This window comes from Callospermophilus lateralis, chromosome 9 (assembly GCF_048772815.1).
Source record: "Callospermophilus lateralis isolate mCalLat2 chromosome 9, mCalLat2.hap1, whole genome shotgun sequence".
NCBI classification, from domain to species: domain Eukaryota; kingdom Metazoa; phylum Chordata; class Mammalia; order Rodentia; family Sciuridae; genus Callospermophilus; species Callospermophilus lateralis.
Genome location: NC_135313.1, coordinates 3,352,136 through 3,364,701, shown reverse-complemented (window position 1 = coordinate 3,364,701; position 12,566 = coordinate 3,352,136). Strand labels below are relative to the sequence as shown.

Sequence of the window (12,566 nt, the reverse complement as noted above, 5' to 3'; positions counted from 1 at the left end):
GTAGGCGAAGACATTAACCCAAGGATCTATGGGGAATTTGCTGCTTTAGCAAAAATGCTTGCCCTATAGTTTTTTTTTAGAGATTAGGCATAGTATTGCACATGTTCAAAGTTTCTGAATTTTAGAATCTGTAACACTAAAAAAAGATATTGAATGGCATCTAAAAACAGAATCCTTAAAAATAAAGCTTACATGGTACTATAAGAACATCTGACATCTTATTTTCAATTTATTTTTAAAAGACAGAAACAAGATATAAGAGAATAAATAATATTAATAGTGTTCTAATTATAACACTCAACAAACTGAAACATACACTAAAATTAAATAAAACTATTAATTAGCTATTTTCACTGTAAACATGTGTCCACTCATCAAAATGCCATGTTGAACTAGAAAGTTATGAAGTCAGCATATAACATTCTGTTCCTATGGCTCATTGTTGGCTGAAAATGTGTGTATCTTTTGTTTGTGTCAATTTTTGTGTATGTGTACAAAAACTTGCAACAGTGGGCTGGGGTTGTGGCTCAGCGGTAGAGCACTCGCCTAGCACGTGCGAGGCCCTAGGTTTGATCCTCGGCACCACATAAAAATAAATAAATAAAATAAAGTTATTGTGTCCAACTACAACTAAAAAATAAAATTTGAAAAAAATTACCACAGCATCAAACAATGCAACAGCACAGATCCATGCTTCATTCTTGCTTTTAGATGAAAATTCAACTACTTTACAGCTGTATCATGCTACAAATCAATATGCAGGATATTTTCAAGCTGATATCATAAAAGTACAAATACTGTTACTTTGTTCATTCAGTTTTCCTAAAGATGAGTCAGTTGAGCCAACTTTAGAGAATATTTCAGAAAAAAAATGGGGTCCATGAAAGGCTGGAAGAGTAGATAGAGCCTGTGAACCTGGATCTGGCTGGGCCGGCCTGTGAACCTGGATCTGGCTGGGCCGGCATCCCAGTGCCTGGGGAGGGTCGTAGCTGCCTTGGTCATGACTTTCAGCTTACTAGGCAGGGATTTTCACCACTCCCTCTGACGATGGGGCAGGAGCTGAAGGACTTACCGGGGATAGAGAGAAGGGTCTGCAACAGAAAGAGGTGGCTCTCCCGCACCCCCAGGTCAGCTGGAGAACTGACTTTCGTTTTCCAAGGATGGTTTCACTTCTCATCTGGTGCAAAGAACCTCCAGCCCCACTTAAGTGTGACATACTGTGGCAGTCCCTTAAGGAGCACAAATAGCTGACACCCACATGAGCTCAGCTCCTGCAACCATGTCCCCCTCCACCCCACCTAGTCCTCTCATGTGGCCACATTCTCCTCCTCTCTGTTCCTAGAGTTGGCACCAGAAATGGAGCAGGGCATGGGCCATGGAGCAGGTCCACGAGCAGCAGCACCATGGTACCGTGGTCCTCCAGTCTCCCAGCTCTCGTTCCTCTTCCTGGAAGGCATACATGTTGCCTTCCAGGGCTGCCACCTCCACACGCTACTGCAGCATTAATAATTGTAAGATGATTACGATTATTAATGCTTTGCTTAATACTTTTTTTGTTTTCAGTTCTTACGAAATCCTATCACACAGGGCTGGGGTTGTGGCTCAGTGGTAGAGTGCTTGCCTAGTATGCATGAAGCACTGGGTTCAATTCTCAGCACCACATAGAAATAAAAACAAATAAAGTCAATGTCTATCAACAACTAAAAACTATTAAAAAAAAAAGAAAAGAAAAGAAATCCTATCACACCAGGTACGGTAGACTGTTTAGACATAAGGCCTCAAACATCTACCTTCTCTGAGTCCATACTCTGAATAATGTGACACGCCAGGTCCCCTCTTGGCCTAGTTTTCCACCTTTAAATCTAGGCCAGTTTTTGGACATGGGTTTTGGCTAACAGATGTGGTAGAAGTCAGCAGTGTACCAGGTCTCTTAGGTTTCAAGATTCTTGGCACACTGCCACTGACTTTCCATGGTACCGGCCTGGTCACCTTATGAACAAACAGGCTAGCCTGCTGGAGGATGAAAGACCCATGGAACAGAGGTGAACCAATCCAGTGGAGACCATTCTGGACCTGCCAGTCCATATCTACAAATGGCTGACCACAGCACACTCAAGAGCCCAGCAGAGACCAGAAGAACCACCCAGCTGAGCCCAGCCAGAATTCTAAATGAAATAAATAATCATTGCTGTAAGCTATTCCACTGAGTTTTGGGTAGTTTGTTATGCAGCAAAAGCTAACCAATGTAACAAATTCTTTAAGAACATCTACATTACCTTTGAGACTTAATACTCTCTGAATTTCAATGTCCTCCTCCATAAAGTTAGAGGATGACCTCTGCATTCCACCTATAGCACTACAAGTTTTTCAAAAATAATTATAATCACTTACACTTGTTTGTGACCAAACTTCATAGCAGTTGCTGGTTGGTCCCCTTGGAACCAATCACACTGTTTCCTAATATCTGGGGACAAGTAAAAAGCATTTTCACCTAGAGAAAAACAAGAAAAAATATTTGAACTGCACATGAGTCACATGGAAATTAAAATCAGTCTGATATGACTAGAGATAATGCTTAGTTGGCCATAAATATTTATCAAATTAATTGGTTCTTCCAGACAAGCTAAGCCTAGTGATGTTAACCATTAAGGGTGATGGTACTAGATTCATACCACATCTCAGGCCAGTATGTTCTATTTGGTATTTGAGTGATTGGGTTAAAGATGGTATTCACTCAATGTGAGGAAGAAGACAGGAATAGAAGAAAACTCATGAGGAGAGCTTAGCAAGTTCCAAACTCCAAACATCAAATTATAGTCCAATTACAGTTAATATTGTCTCAGAGCTTTGCTCGATACACTTTTGTTTTTAATCTTCTGAAGACAGGAACAGCGATCCCTGGGTGGACGTGTGGCTTTCCTTTGCTTCACATTTCCCTGGTGTGTTCTGGGGAAAGGCCTTCACGGACTTTCCCTTGGACCATAAATATTCAGCAGGGCCCTGTGTGTTCAGACTTCGTAGAGCACCCATTGGGGTGATACACAGCCTCTGCTTGTTTGACTATGCATTGTACCAGACCCACCAAAAAAATGACCAGTGGTCCAGATAACAGATGGCCCAAGTTTGGCATCCAGGTTCACCAGGCACAGGCCTTGGGAGAGGGAGTACCCACAGTGAGCTGGGGCAGACAGGGGTGAGTTTTGATGCATTTGATAAGAAGGTGGGAGAATATTCTAGGGAGGAAGATCCCCAGTGGCAAAGATGCAGGGTAAGCAAGTGTGGACTTGGTGGCTAATCCCAGATCAATGCCCCCACAGGATACACTTCTTTAAGGCATCAGCTTATTGGAGCATGCATAGTGAATGTCTGCTTGACCCCCGTGCCCACCCAGCAAACCTCTGGAACACCAATAGCATCTTACAGCAAGGAGGTCCCCATCAAATTTGGGATTAAAAATGAGTAAATGAGGACCAGGACTGTTGTCTGTGTGTCCCCTGCTGACGCTGGCTCCTAAGAGCATTTCTAGCACATGACAGGCATCACATCTACTTGTTGAGCAAAGGGACACGTGCATGTCAGCACACTGGTATCTCTCCTGTGGCTACCTGCCTGCCCCAGTGGCCTGGACTCTGGGGCCAGCACAGAGCATGGCCAGACAAGTGCTAGGCTCTGCAGGACTTACTGCTGACAAAGGACGGCAGCAGCCTCCCAAAGCGCATCAAAGGCTCCTCATTGAGCTCAGTCGACTTGTCCACTAGTTTGAAAAAGACGTCGTTGGGCTCGCTGGCAAAGCTATACACCTCCTTGACGTTCACCTTCCTGCCAATGCCCAGGACCACAAAGAAGTAGCCCTTGCACTTGGCCTGGAGGACGGCTCTCTGGGCCTCCTCCAGCTGCTGCTGCTGCATCTTGCCCGTCAGCATCAGCACCACGATCTTCAGGTCCCGGGGGTTGGGGGCACTTTCAAAGACGTTCTCTATGGTGTACTCGATGGCACTGCCCAAGGCCTGGGTCCCCTGCAGCTGCGTCATGCCCCTGCTCAGGAAGTCCAGCAGCTTCTCCTTGGAGCCGTAGTCCGTCAGGGAGAACTCCACCCGCACAGGCGGCACACTGGCGTTGCTCACAGACTCGAAGGGGGCTTGCTGCACCACGGCCACCCTGGCAAAGTGCTGCGAGGCCTTGGGGTCTGGGCTCAGGTCCAGCTGCCTGACCAGGTAGCCTATGTACTTCTTCATCTCGTTGAACTGGAACAGAGTGGTGGCCTCTGAGCTGTCCAGGATGAAAGCCAGGTCAATGTCCTCATCGCTGCCCGCTGCTCTCCTGTCCCTGAAGGCTGGCCTCCAGCTGCCAAATCCGCAGGACGGGTCGATGTTGCAGATGTCTGAAAAGAAGCACAGCAGCCCACTTATCCTGGGGCTCCCGCACGCCCCGTGGGCCCCTCGGCTGGGAGTCTGGGTACTCAGAACTGCCACCCAAGACGGAAACCTATTATCTCTCAACTTGATTGTGGCCAGATACCACTCTCACCCCCTAAAACTCATTAGAAGAACAAATCAGTAAAGCACTCCCTTTATCATCACCAGACCATCATTTCAAACGAAAAGGGAACATTATCTCCATTCTTTGCCACTCTTTGAAGAAATAGGTTCTAAAAGGTCACTCTAGCCAAACATTTTGATCCTAGATTTTAAGGCTGTAACTGGAATGGGGCCACCTTCTCCTTGTCTCCCTCTAGAAAGAGGCCCTGTGTGGGGAGGTCCACTTTAAATAAGGAGGCCCCTCGTCGGCATTTACATTGGCCCCCAGGAGCCTCTCAGTTTAACTCCAGCGCTTCAGACAGCTCACAGTCTCACTAGGAGGTCCCCCGCGGCTGTGGTCCTGAGTCACAGCGGATAGACTTTCCCCTGGAGAAGACCTTACCCAGGCAAACGTGGCACGTGAGCACGTTCTTCAGGAAGTCCGTGAGGTCTCTCCTTGCGGGCAGGACGAGGGCGTGCCCCACCGCTGTGTTGTTGATCTGGATTAAACAAAAGGAGATGCCTGGTATGGGAGGGTTGGTGACAAGGAACTATTTGAACGTGTAGGAACAAACCCAAGTCACATCAGTAGACCAACTTCCCAGGGGCTCAGAACCTTCCCACCTGGGTCGGGGGAGGGGAGCGGCGCTGTCCAAGAGGAAGGCCCAGGGCTTGTTCTAAGGGATGGGCTGAGTTCAGTTCCTCCTCCTGCACCTTCTGCTGGACCCCATGTGAAATTATTCAACCTCTCTGGGGTTCTGTTCCTTCAGCTATAATACAGGGTTAGTGGTACCTTCCTGTTATATGGAGTTATTTGGTGGATTAAATGAGATAATGTAAGTCAAACGTCTGGTGTGCCCTCTAACAAACACCGTGGACTTAGATATTGGGTTACTTTTAGCAACAGCAGCAGTTGGCAAATGTGAGCCCCATCCAGTCTCCACCCTTTGAGGCTTCGATAGTGACCAAGCCCACAGGAAATCACTCCCAGAAGGGAAGAGCTCTGCCCATCACCGTGGCTGGCGTGCAAATTGTCATTACTCATCAACTTGATTGAGAGAGTGAAGGATAAAGGAAGAATCCTTTCTTCACCTTCCAGAAAACACTGTCAAGAATCACATGTGCGCCAGGTCACGCTGCCCACATAGGGAGGAGGCATGAAAAGGGAACCCTCACACAAACACAGTTCTAACTGGACCCCAGGCCCAGTGTCCTGGGCTCCAACTGGCCCACACAGTCCCGCAGGATAAGGCACTGAGGGACAGTGGCCATGGCCCACTGTCCCCTGCCCATGCATGCAGAGGGCAACAGAACACCATGTTGAAGGGAAGACACTGGACACCACCACCCCAGCCTCCTCTTGCAGGAGAGAGACCTAAGGCCCTGTGAGGGCAAGCAGTCCAGGATGGGACCAGCACCAAGGCCCCCGATCCAGGTCAGGGGCTCCTGCCTTTCGTACCCCTTGACCACATGCTTTGTACAGACCCAGCAGAAGTGGCCTTGGATAAACATTAATTCATCAGTTACAGCAAGTCAACGTAGTATCAGCTGGGAAGGGCACATGTCCCAGAGGCCCAGGGAAGGTTGGCCTGGCCATACACATGGGGACCAGAAGGGACACGCCCACACCACCCTCTTGGGAGGCAGAGGGAATCCACCAACACTGACGCTGGACTCGGTGACGAGGCCCAGGGCCTCACTAGCAGGTCAGAGCTGCAGACCGTGAGGAGGGACCTGGAGGGGTGGCTGGCGCCACCCGGTGCCAGAGCCTCGGGCACCTCCCAGAGGTCCTCGGCTTGGCCTCACCAGGACGCGAGTCCACCCTGGAGAGCGGGGTGTGCTGAGAAGCTCCCCCGGGCAGGAGGGGAGGGAGGCCGCAGCGGCCGCGGAGCCCAGACCTGCAGGGCGTTGACGAGCTGCCGGTCCTCCTGGCTCGTGAGGAACAGCGGGGTGATGCCCGCGTCCGAGAGCTGGAGCACGGCCTCCCGGAGCTGCGGGGAGGCGCGGGCGGGCTTGTTGCTGAAGAAGACGGCCACCTTCCGCATCAGGAACCCACTCCTCACACGCTTGAATGTGTTTCTGGCCACGAAGGACATGGCTGTCTCCAGGCTCTGCTGCTTGGATGTCAGCGGCACCTGGAGGTTCCTGATGCTCTCCAGGAGGACGGACTTCTTCCTGGAGTCGGCAAACCTGATCTCTGTGGTCACCTCGCTGTTGTAGGTGACCACAGCCACACGGGCCCCCCTGGGGCAGTTGCTCTCCGCAATGGTCAAGCCGTCCACCACCTTCAGAAGAACATCTCGCATCCGGCTGAACGTGTCCTGGGTGACCCCCTCAGAGGTGTCCAAAGCAAAGGCTAGCTCCGTCGGGAAGACGGGGCATTCCAGGGGCCCTGTGGGGAGGGGCGGGTTGGCCAACAGTACTCACTGGAAGGGTCTCCTCTCCTCAGAAGAGACTGGCACCACCGCAGTCACTTACCATAGCAGCAAGCTAGAAAGAGAGGAGAAGAAATGGTGAAGGGCGCGTCTATGGCTTGAGGGTTCAAAGGTAAAGACACCCGCGTCAGGGCCAAGAAGGTCTGCACTTACGGCATTTGTCTTTGATGCTCTGGACAAGGGCACATTGCTTTAAAAGAAAACGGAAGAGCGTGTGAGGAGAGCGGGAGCAAGGCCGGCAGGACAATGGTTTGCTCTGGACGCATGCAACTTACGTCAATGGAGTCGCCTCGATTGCCTTTGTGACCCTGTAAAACCAAGGGAGGGCAGGCTGAGAGGCGCGGCTGCTGTGCGGACGCGGCATTCAGAGGAACTGCCTTTGGCCCACGTAACATGACAGGAGCAAGGCAGACCCTTGGTGACCTTGGCACTCCAGCCGCTCGCTCTAAACTCGCCTTGATTGCTGGGACGGCACAGCAGAGAAGACCCAGAACAGCAGTGCTTCCCTTGGGGGCAGCCTGGCTTGCAGAGTAGCTGCATACCCTCATCCTAGGGGCCTGCCACCCATTAACGGCCAGTCCACACCTGAGCCTGAGCCTGGATACCCCTCCCCCGGGGAGGAGAGCTGCACACAGAAGCCGGGGGGAGGCATCGCTAAACCATCCCAGGCCCTCGGGGTCCACAGCCTCCCATCTCGACTGGACTGACCCCACCACCCCCGGCTCTAAGGACAGAGCTAGGCTGCCCCAGCAGCTCACCCCAAGGCCTCATACCCTGACGGCCACCCTGCTCCACCCAAACAAGGCCCTTCATCTGTCCCTCCCGGAGTCACTTTTTACAACCCAAAGTCACCTTTTCCATTCACCTGTGAACCTCATCAATTTCAATACAGAAACAAAGTAAAATAAGGACACAACGATATTAGTGATAGAGTCCTCCTGGCTCCTGGTGGAAGCCTGGCCAGTGGCTCCTCGGCCGCACATCTGGAGATCCCATGGAGATTCAGTGGGCAAAGGGAGATTCCCCACACCAGGACCTGACACAGGTAGACCACCTCCATGAGAAGCCAACAAGACGCACTGACTTTGCTCTTGCTTTCCCCTCACAGGCCGATATCAGGAAATTATAAAGCAGATCACAGCCTTCCCTGGACTGCAGAGAACCTCAGGAAACACTTGCTTTTGGTTTATAGGCTGGGGATCAGATCAGGACCTGGTGCATCCTCAGCGTAGGCTCTGCCTCCTAGCCACACCCAGCTCCCAGGAAACAGGTTGTTTAAAGTTTCTTGTTATTCCAAAATTCAAAAGTTCTTTTCCCCATTATAATATCAGAAGGGCAGTGTTTTTTCAAAAAATAACAAACCCAGCCCATTCTTGTGAGGAAAACATGAGGGAGTCTCTAGGGACCCATGGAAAGCCCTCAGCCTTACCCACCCCTGGGCTCAGGTGGAGCTAGATGGGTACTTACAGATGGTCCCGGGTAGCCAGGGTCTCCCTTCTGTCCGACGGCCCCTGGAAGTCCTGAATTTCCCTACAGTGGGTAGAACAGACCTGCTCATTCCTGTAGCCAGGAAGGATGGTGAAGGCAATCAACCCAACCTCCCACACCCCCACTGAGTCCCCACAAGTCAAGTGCAGAACAAGGGACCTGGACACTGGTGTCACTTCGCATGACTGTGTTCTCTGGCAGGTTCAAGTGGGACAAAGGCTTGCCCACCAACCAACCAAAGGGTTAGCTCGAATGCCCAAGAGATTCGGTAACCGCAAATGAATCAGAGGCTCTCTTGTGTGGATGACTGACCGTGCTGCCAACTCCACCTTGAGTTAAAATGCCTCACTTGACTGTCTCCGCTGGCCACATTTACAGCGCCATCACCCTCACTGCCCGACTGCACTGCAGGCTGGAGATAAGTCTTGGCCATGTTCGCCTCCGCCTAGAGCATGGGTCCCTAATTCCAGACCCGGTGCAGTCTTAGGAGGGCAAGGAAAGTCCACTCAAGAGAGAAATCCAGATCCGGGAGCAGCTAACAGAAGAGGAGGCTCATCAGCCAGAGCTGCAGAGCCTGTGGTCCAACCAGGCGCCCTCATAAGTGGCCTCGACACCTAGCAAGCCCTGCTGCCCCACTGTCCGGGGCCCTGACCAAATGTGACTGCACGGACTCCCAAAGTCCCCTGACTTGAGCCTCCATCACGCCCCACTGGGGGTGCCTGGGGGCTGGGCACCTTGAGGCACCCTAGGGGAGGGGGCTCTGAGGACTGCCCAGTGGGCAGGAGGGCAAGGAGGAAGGTCGCAGACCACAGCTACCGGGGGCCATGGGACACTGGCCTAGGACTTGGGGCTCCTGCTCTTTCACCCCGTGGTGGCACTGGCCAGGCCCAAGGGAAGGGCAGTTAGTGATGCTGTTCTGCACATAGCCATTCCCAGCCGCGGCCCAGGCCCAGGCGAGCTCACCCTTCGGCCTCGGATGCCTTTGGGTCCAGGTGTTCCAGCTCCCCCCGGCTCGCCAGGGACTCCCTGGAAGAGAACCAAAGAGTAGCACATCAAGCTCTGGAACAGAAGGTCCAGCTGGGGACCCTGGGCAGGACTGCCGTGAGGCGTCTGGACCACACTCTCCAGGACAGCCAGGTGGTTACGGACTGGCTTCTCCAGGGCTGCCAGTGTCCTGGTGGCACTTGCTGACAGCCTGGGTTATCTAATCAGCAGTGAGAGAATCCCATAAGCTACCGCATTTTACAGCTTCTGAAGTCCTCTGGTTGCACTCTTACTCCAGGGAACCTCACAAGCGCTGTGCTGTCACCTCCTTTTGCTAGAAGAGGGAGTACCTCGGAGAGGGTGGGGTCTTTCCCAGGGAGGTGGAGTGAGTATGTGGCGACTGAAGCCAAGATGGTGTGCTTTTTGGTTCACAGACACACGGACTCCTGCAAACCCAGCGCTGAGGCTCCATTTCCCGGGAATATTTACCTTTGGTCCTGGGTATCCAGGGAATCCTCTTTCTCCCTGTAAAACACAAATAAGTGACTCAATATTGGGTACCAACTGAAAATCACCTAAAATAAATTGACCTTGAAAGAAAAAAAAGTCTGTAGAATCATCAAACATAAACATCTATCACTAAAATACAATAGGCTTTAAACAGAGAATTCTCTAAATCATGAGACAACAGGGACTTTTCCAGAGCCTCGCAGGACATACTTTTTTGCCTCTGCGTCCTTCACTGCCAACTCCATCTCGCCCGTCATCTCCCTAGAAGGAAAAGAGAACATCACTGCGGGTGCCCCTGTGGGCACTGAATAGCCACCTTGGCTGCCCTGCTGCTGTCCTGAGCAGACAGTCCCTGAGGCCCTGAAAGGTTCCCAGACCAGGAGCAGGAGAAGGAATGCTTCCCCCCCCATCCCACAGGTGTGGGAACAAAGCCATGTCCAGAGGCGGAGGGCACAAAGGACCTCTTAGCAACCCGGGGCAGGAGGACTGCGAATATGGAGAAGGACGAATACTCTGAATGAGCGGCTCGCCCTCGAGAACTGCAGCCTGCGAACATCAAGCACTGTTGGACGCAGAGCTCAGCAAACCAGGGAATCCTAGAGTTGGAAGGAATCTTGGGGCCACCTCACGAATATCATCCAGGAGTCTCTGAGGCTACCAAAAACAGGGATAATGAACCCAACTCTCGGGCTCTCCTGGCTCCTCTGGGCCCAGAGCTCACTCCCCTCTCTGAGCCCCTTCCTGTCCTCCCAAGGCACCCTGTCCAGATGACTCTCCTTCCAAACGCCTCCTCCCCATGCCCAGCACCTGTCCCCAGCCCTCTCCTGTGGGACATTCAGAACGGGCACCATCAACTCCTACAAAAGCATCAGAACAATTTATATGAAATCTACATTGATACATCTAAAACATATTGGAAAATCAACACTTCGATAATTCACAATTTTAAATAGCCACCAAGAGCTAAGGGCAATCACCCCAAATGCCCGGAAGCGGACTCGGGGAGAGGTCGCTTTCAGAGGTCTCAATAGATCTTAAAGTCTGATTTTCCCCTCTGCTTCTCAGACTGAAGGTAATAGAAGTAGGACTTTTTTTTTTTAACTTCGATTAGCCAAAGACAAGAAACACGAGAGACATATTTTAAAACTTGGGGTTCATGACGTCTGATGAGCACGGTCTGTACAGAGTTTTCAGGTGTAGTGACTCATTTTGGAAAATTCCCAGCGAATTATAGGTTTCCTTTTCCTACATAGAAATATTCATGACAAAAATCACTGTTAGTGAGACTTGGGTGAGTTTAGATAACCTTCTCAAAAATGAGTAATGATCAGAATCACATGGGTTACATATCCATTCTGCAGTCTGTATACGGGGTAAAAATGGGAATTCATAACCCACTTGAATCAAAGTGTGAAATATGATATATCAAGAACTATGTAATGTTATGAACAACCAACAATAAAAATTTTTAAAAAAATGAGTATTGATGATTTCTGCTCCTAGGATGTCTCATTCAGAAGAAAGAGTCTCCCTCGGATTGAGACCTTACCTAATCCAACCCCACGTTAAGCCAAGCACCTGCACTTGTTTAAGGAGAGCTCCAGCAGGTCAAGTGTGTGGGCTCTAAAGCTGCTTCAAGCTCTGGAAAACCCCGCCTTCACCTAGCAGAGAGGCTCCGCACTCCCTCCCTCGCCAATTAAGTGAGACATTTTGAAACTTGCTGTTTACAAGCAGCAGATTCCAGGATTTTCCGTCGTATCCCCGGAAATACAAAAGGCAATGCCCAGCCGCCTCCCGTGGGAACCGAGGTCCCAGCTTCCCTACTGCCCCAGAATCAGCAGCGCACAGAGTGCCCGGGCCTTACCGTCTCCCCGCGAGGGCCGCGGTTCCCGACTCCTCCCTTTGGCCCTGGCTCTCCGGGCTCGCCCTGGACACGAGAGGACAGGGGGGACGCGGTGAGTGAGGCTGGGGCGCAGTGGCTCCAGCCCTGCTGCTGCTCGGCCGCTGTCCCCCAGGGCCTCTGAAGGCTCAGGCTTCTATGAGGTCATTTATGACTGCAATGAGCCAGCGCAGAAAGACAGACCCCAGTGTCCTCCCTGACGTGCAGGAGCCAGGAGAACAACTGAGAGGAGAGCAAGCCGTGGTCAGGAGGCTGGGAAGGTGCAGGGGACGGAGGGGCTGAGCCACAGCAACCCACGCAATTGGAAAGGGGAGTGCGTCCTGGTGCCGTGTGACACAGGAGGTGTCCAGCTTCCACCTCATTGTGCATCTCCAGAACACTGGAGGGGTCCCCAGCACGAAGGAACACTGTGCACCCTATACCCACACCGGATATCACACCGCACCCTGACACGTAGTTATCATATGTCAATCTAAAAAGTCACGTGTATCGTTTAAAACTGCAGCATTCATATGCGGAGCATGAGAAAGAAGTCAGGGGGTTGGCGCTTATTCTCCCAGGGCATGGGAACAGGCTTCTGGGGAAGAAAGAGTCCTTTTTCTCAAAGCCGACAGAGGCAGGAGCTCAGCCTTTGTGCCACAAGTCACTGGGGTCTAGGTCTCTAGGACTTCACAGTGCACACAGCTGCTGCGTGTGCTCTGCCCAGATTTAAACATCGTGGCGCCCTGTGGT

At 51.5% G+C, this 12,566-nt stretch overlaps 1 protein-coding gene across 1 annotated transcript in view; it reads right to left on the bottom strand.

The window, feature by feature from the left end:
• Positions 1-12,566, bottom strand: part of Col6a3 (collagen type VI alpha 3 chain) — a 79,401-nt gene that overhangs the window by 10,874 nt on the left and 55,961 nt on the right. The window contains exons 28-39 of the mRNA XM_076866601.2: positions 11,799-11,861; positions 10,145-10,195; positions 9,914-9,949; positions 9,404-9,466; positions 8,420-8,482; positions 7,228-7,260; positions 7,106-7,142; positions 6,996-7,007; positions 6,416-6,909; positions 4,921-5,017; positions 3,683-4,381; positions 2,392-2,491 (exon numbers count right to left, since the gene is read on the bottom strand). Coding sequence (XP_076722716.2) covers positions 2,392-2,491; positions 3,683-4,381; positions 4,921-5,017; positions 6,416-6,909; positions 6,996-7,007; positions 7,106-7,142; positions 7,228-7,260; positions 8,420-8,482; positions 9,404-9,466; positions 9,914-9,949; positions 10,145-10,195; positions 11,799-11,861 — 1,748 coding nt within the window. The remainder of the gene's footprint in view (positions 1-2,391; positions 2,492-3,682; positions 4,382-4,920; positions 5,018-6,415; positions 6,910-6,995; positions 7,008-7,105; positions 7,143-7,227; positions 7,261-8,419; positions 8,483-9,403; positions 9,467-9,913; positions 9,950-10,144; positions 10,196-11,798; positions 11,862-12,566) is intronic.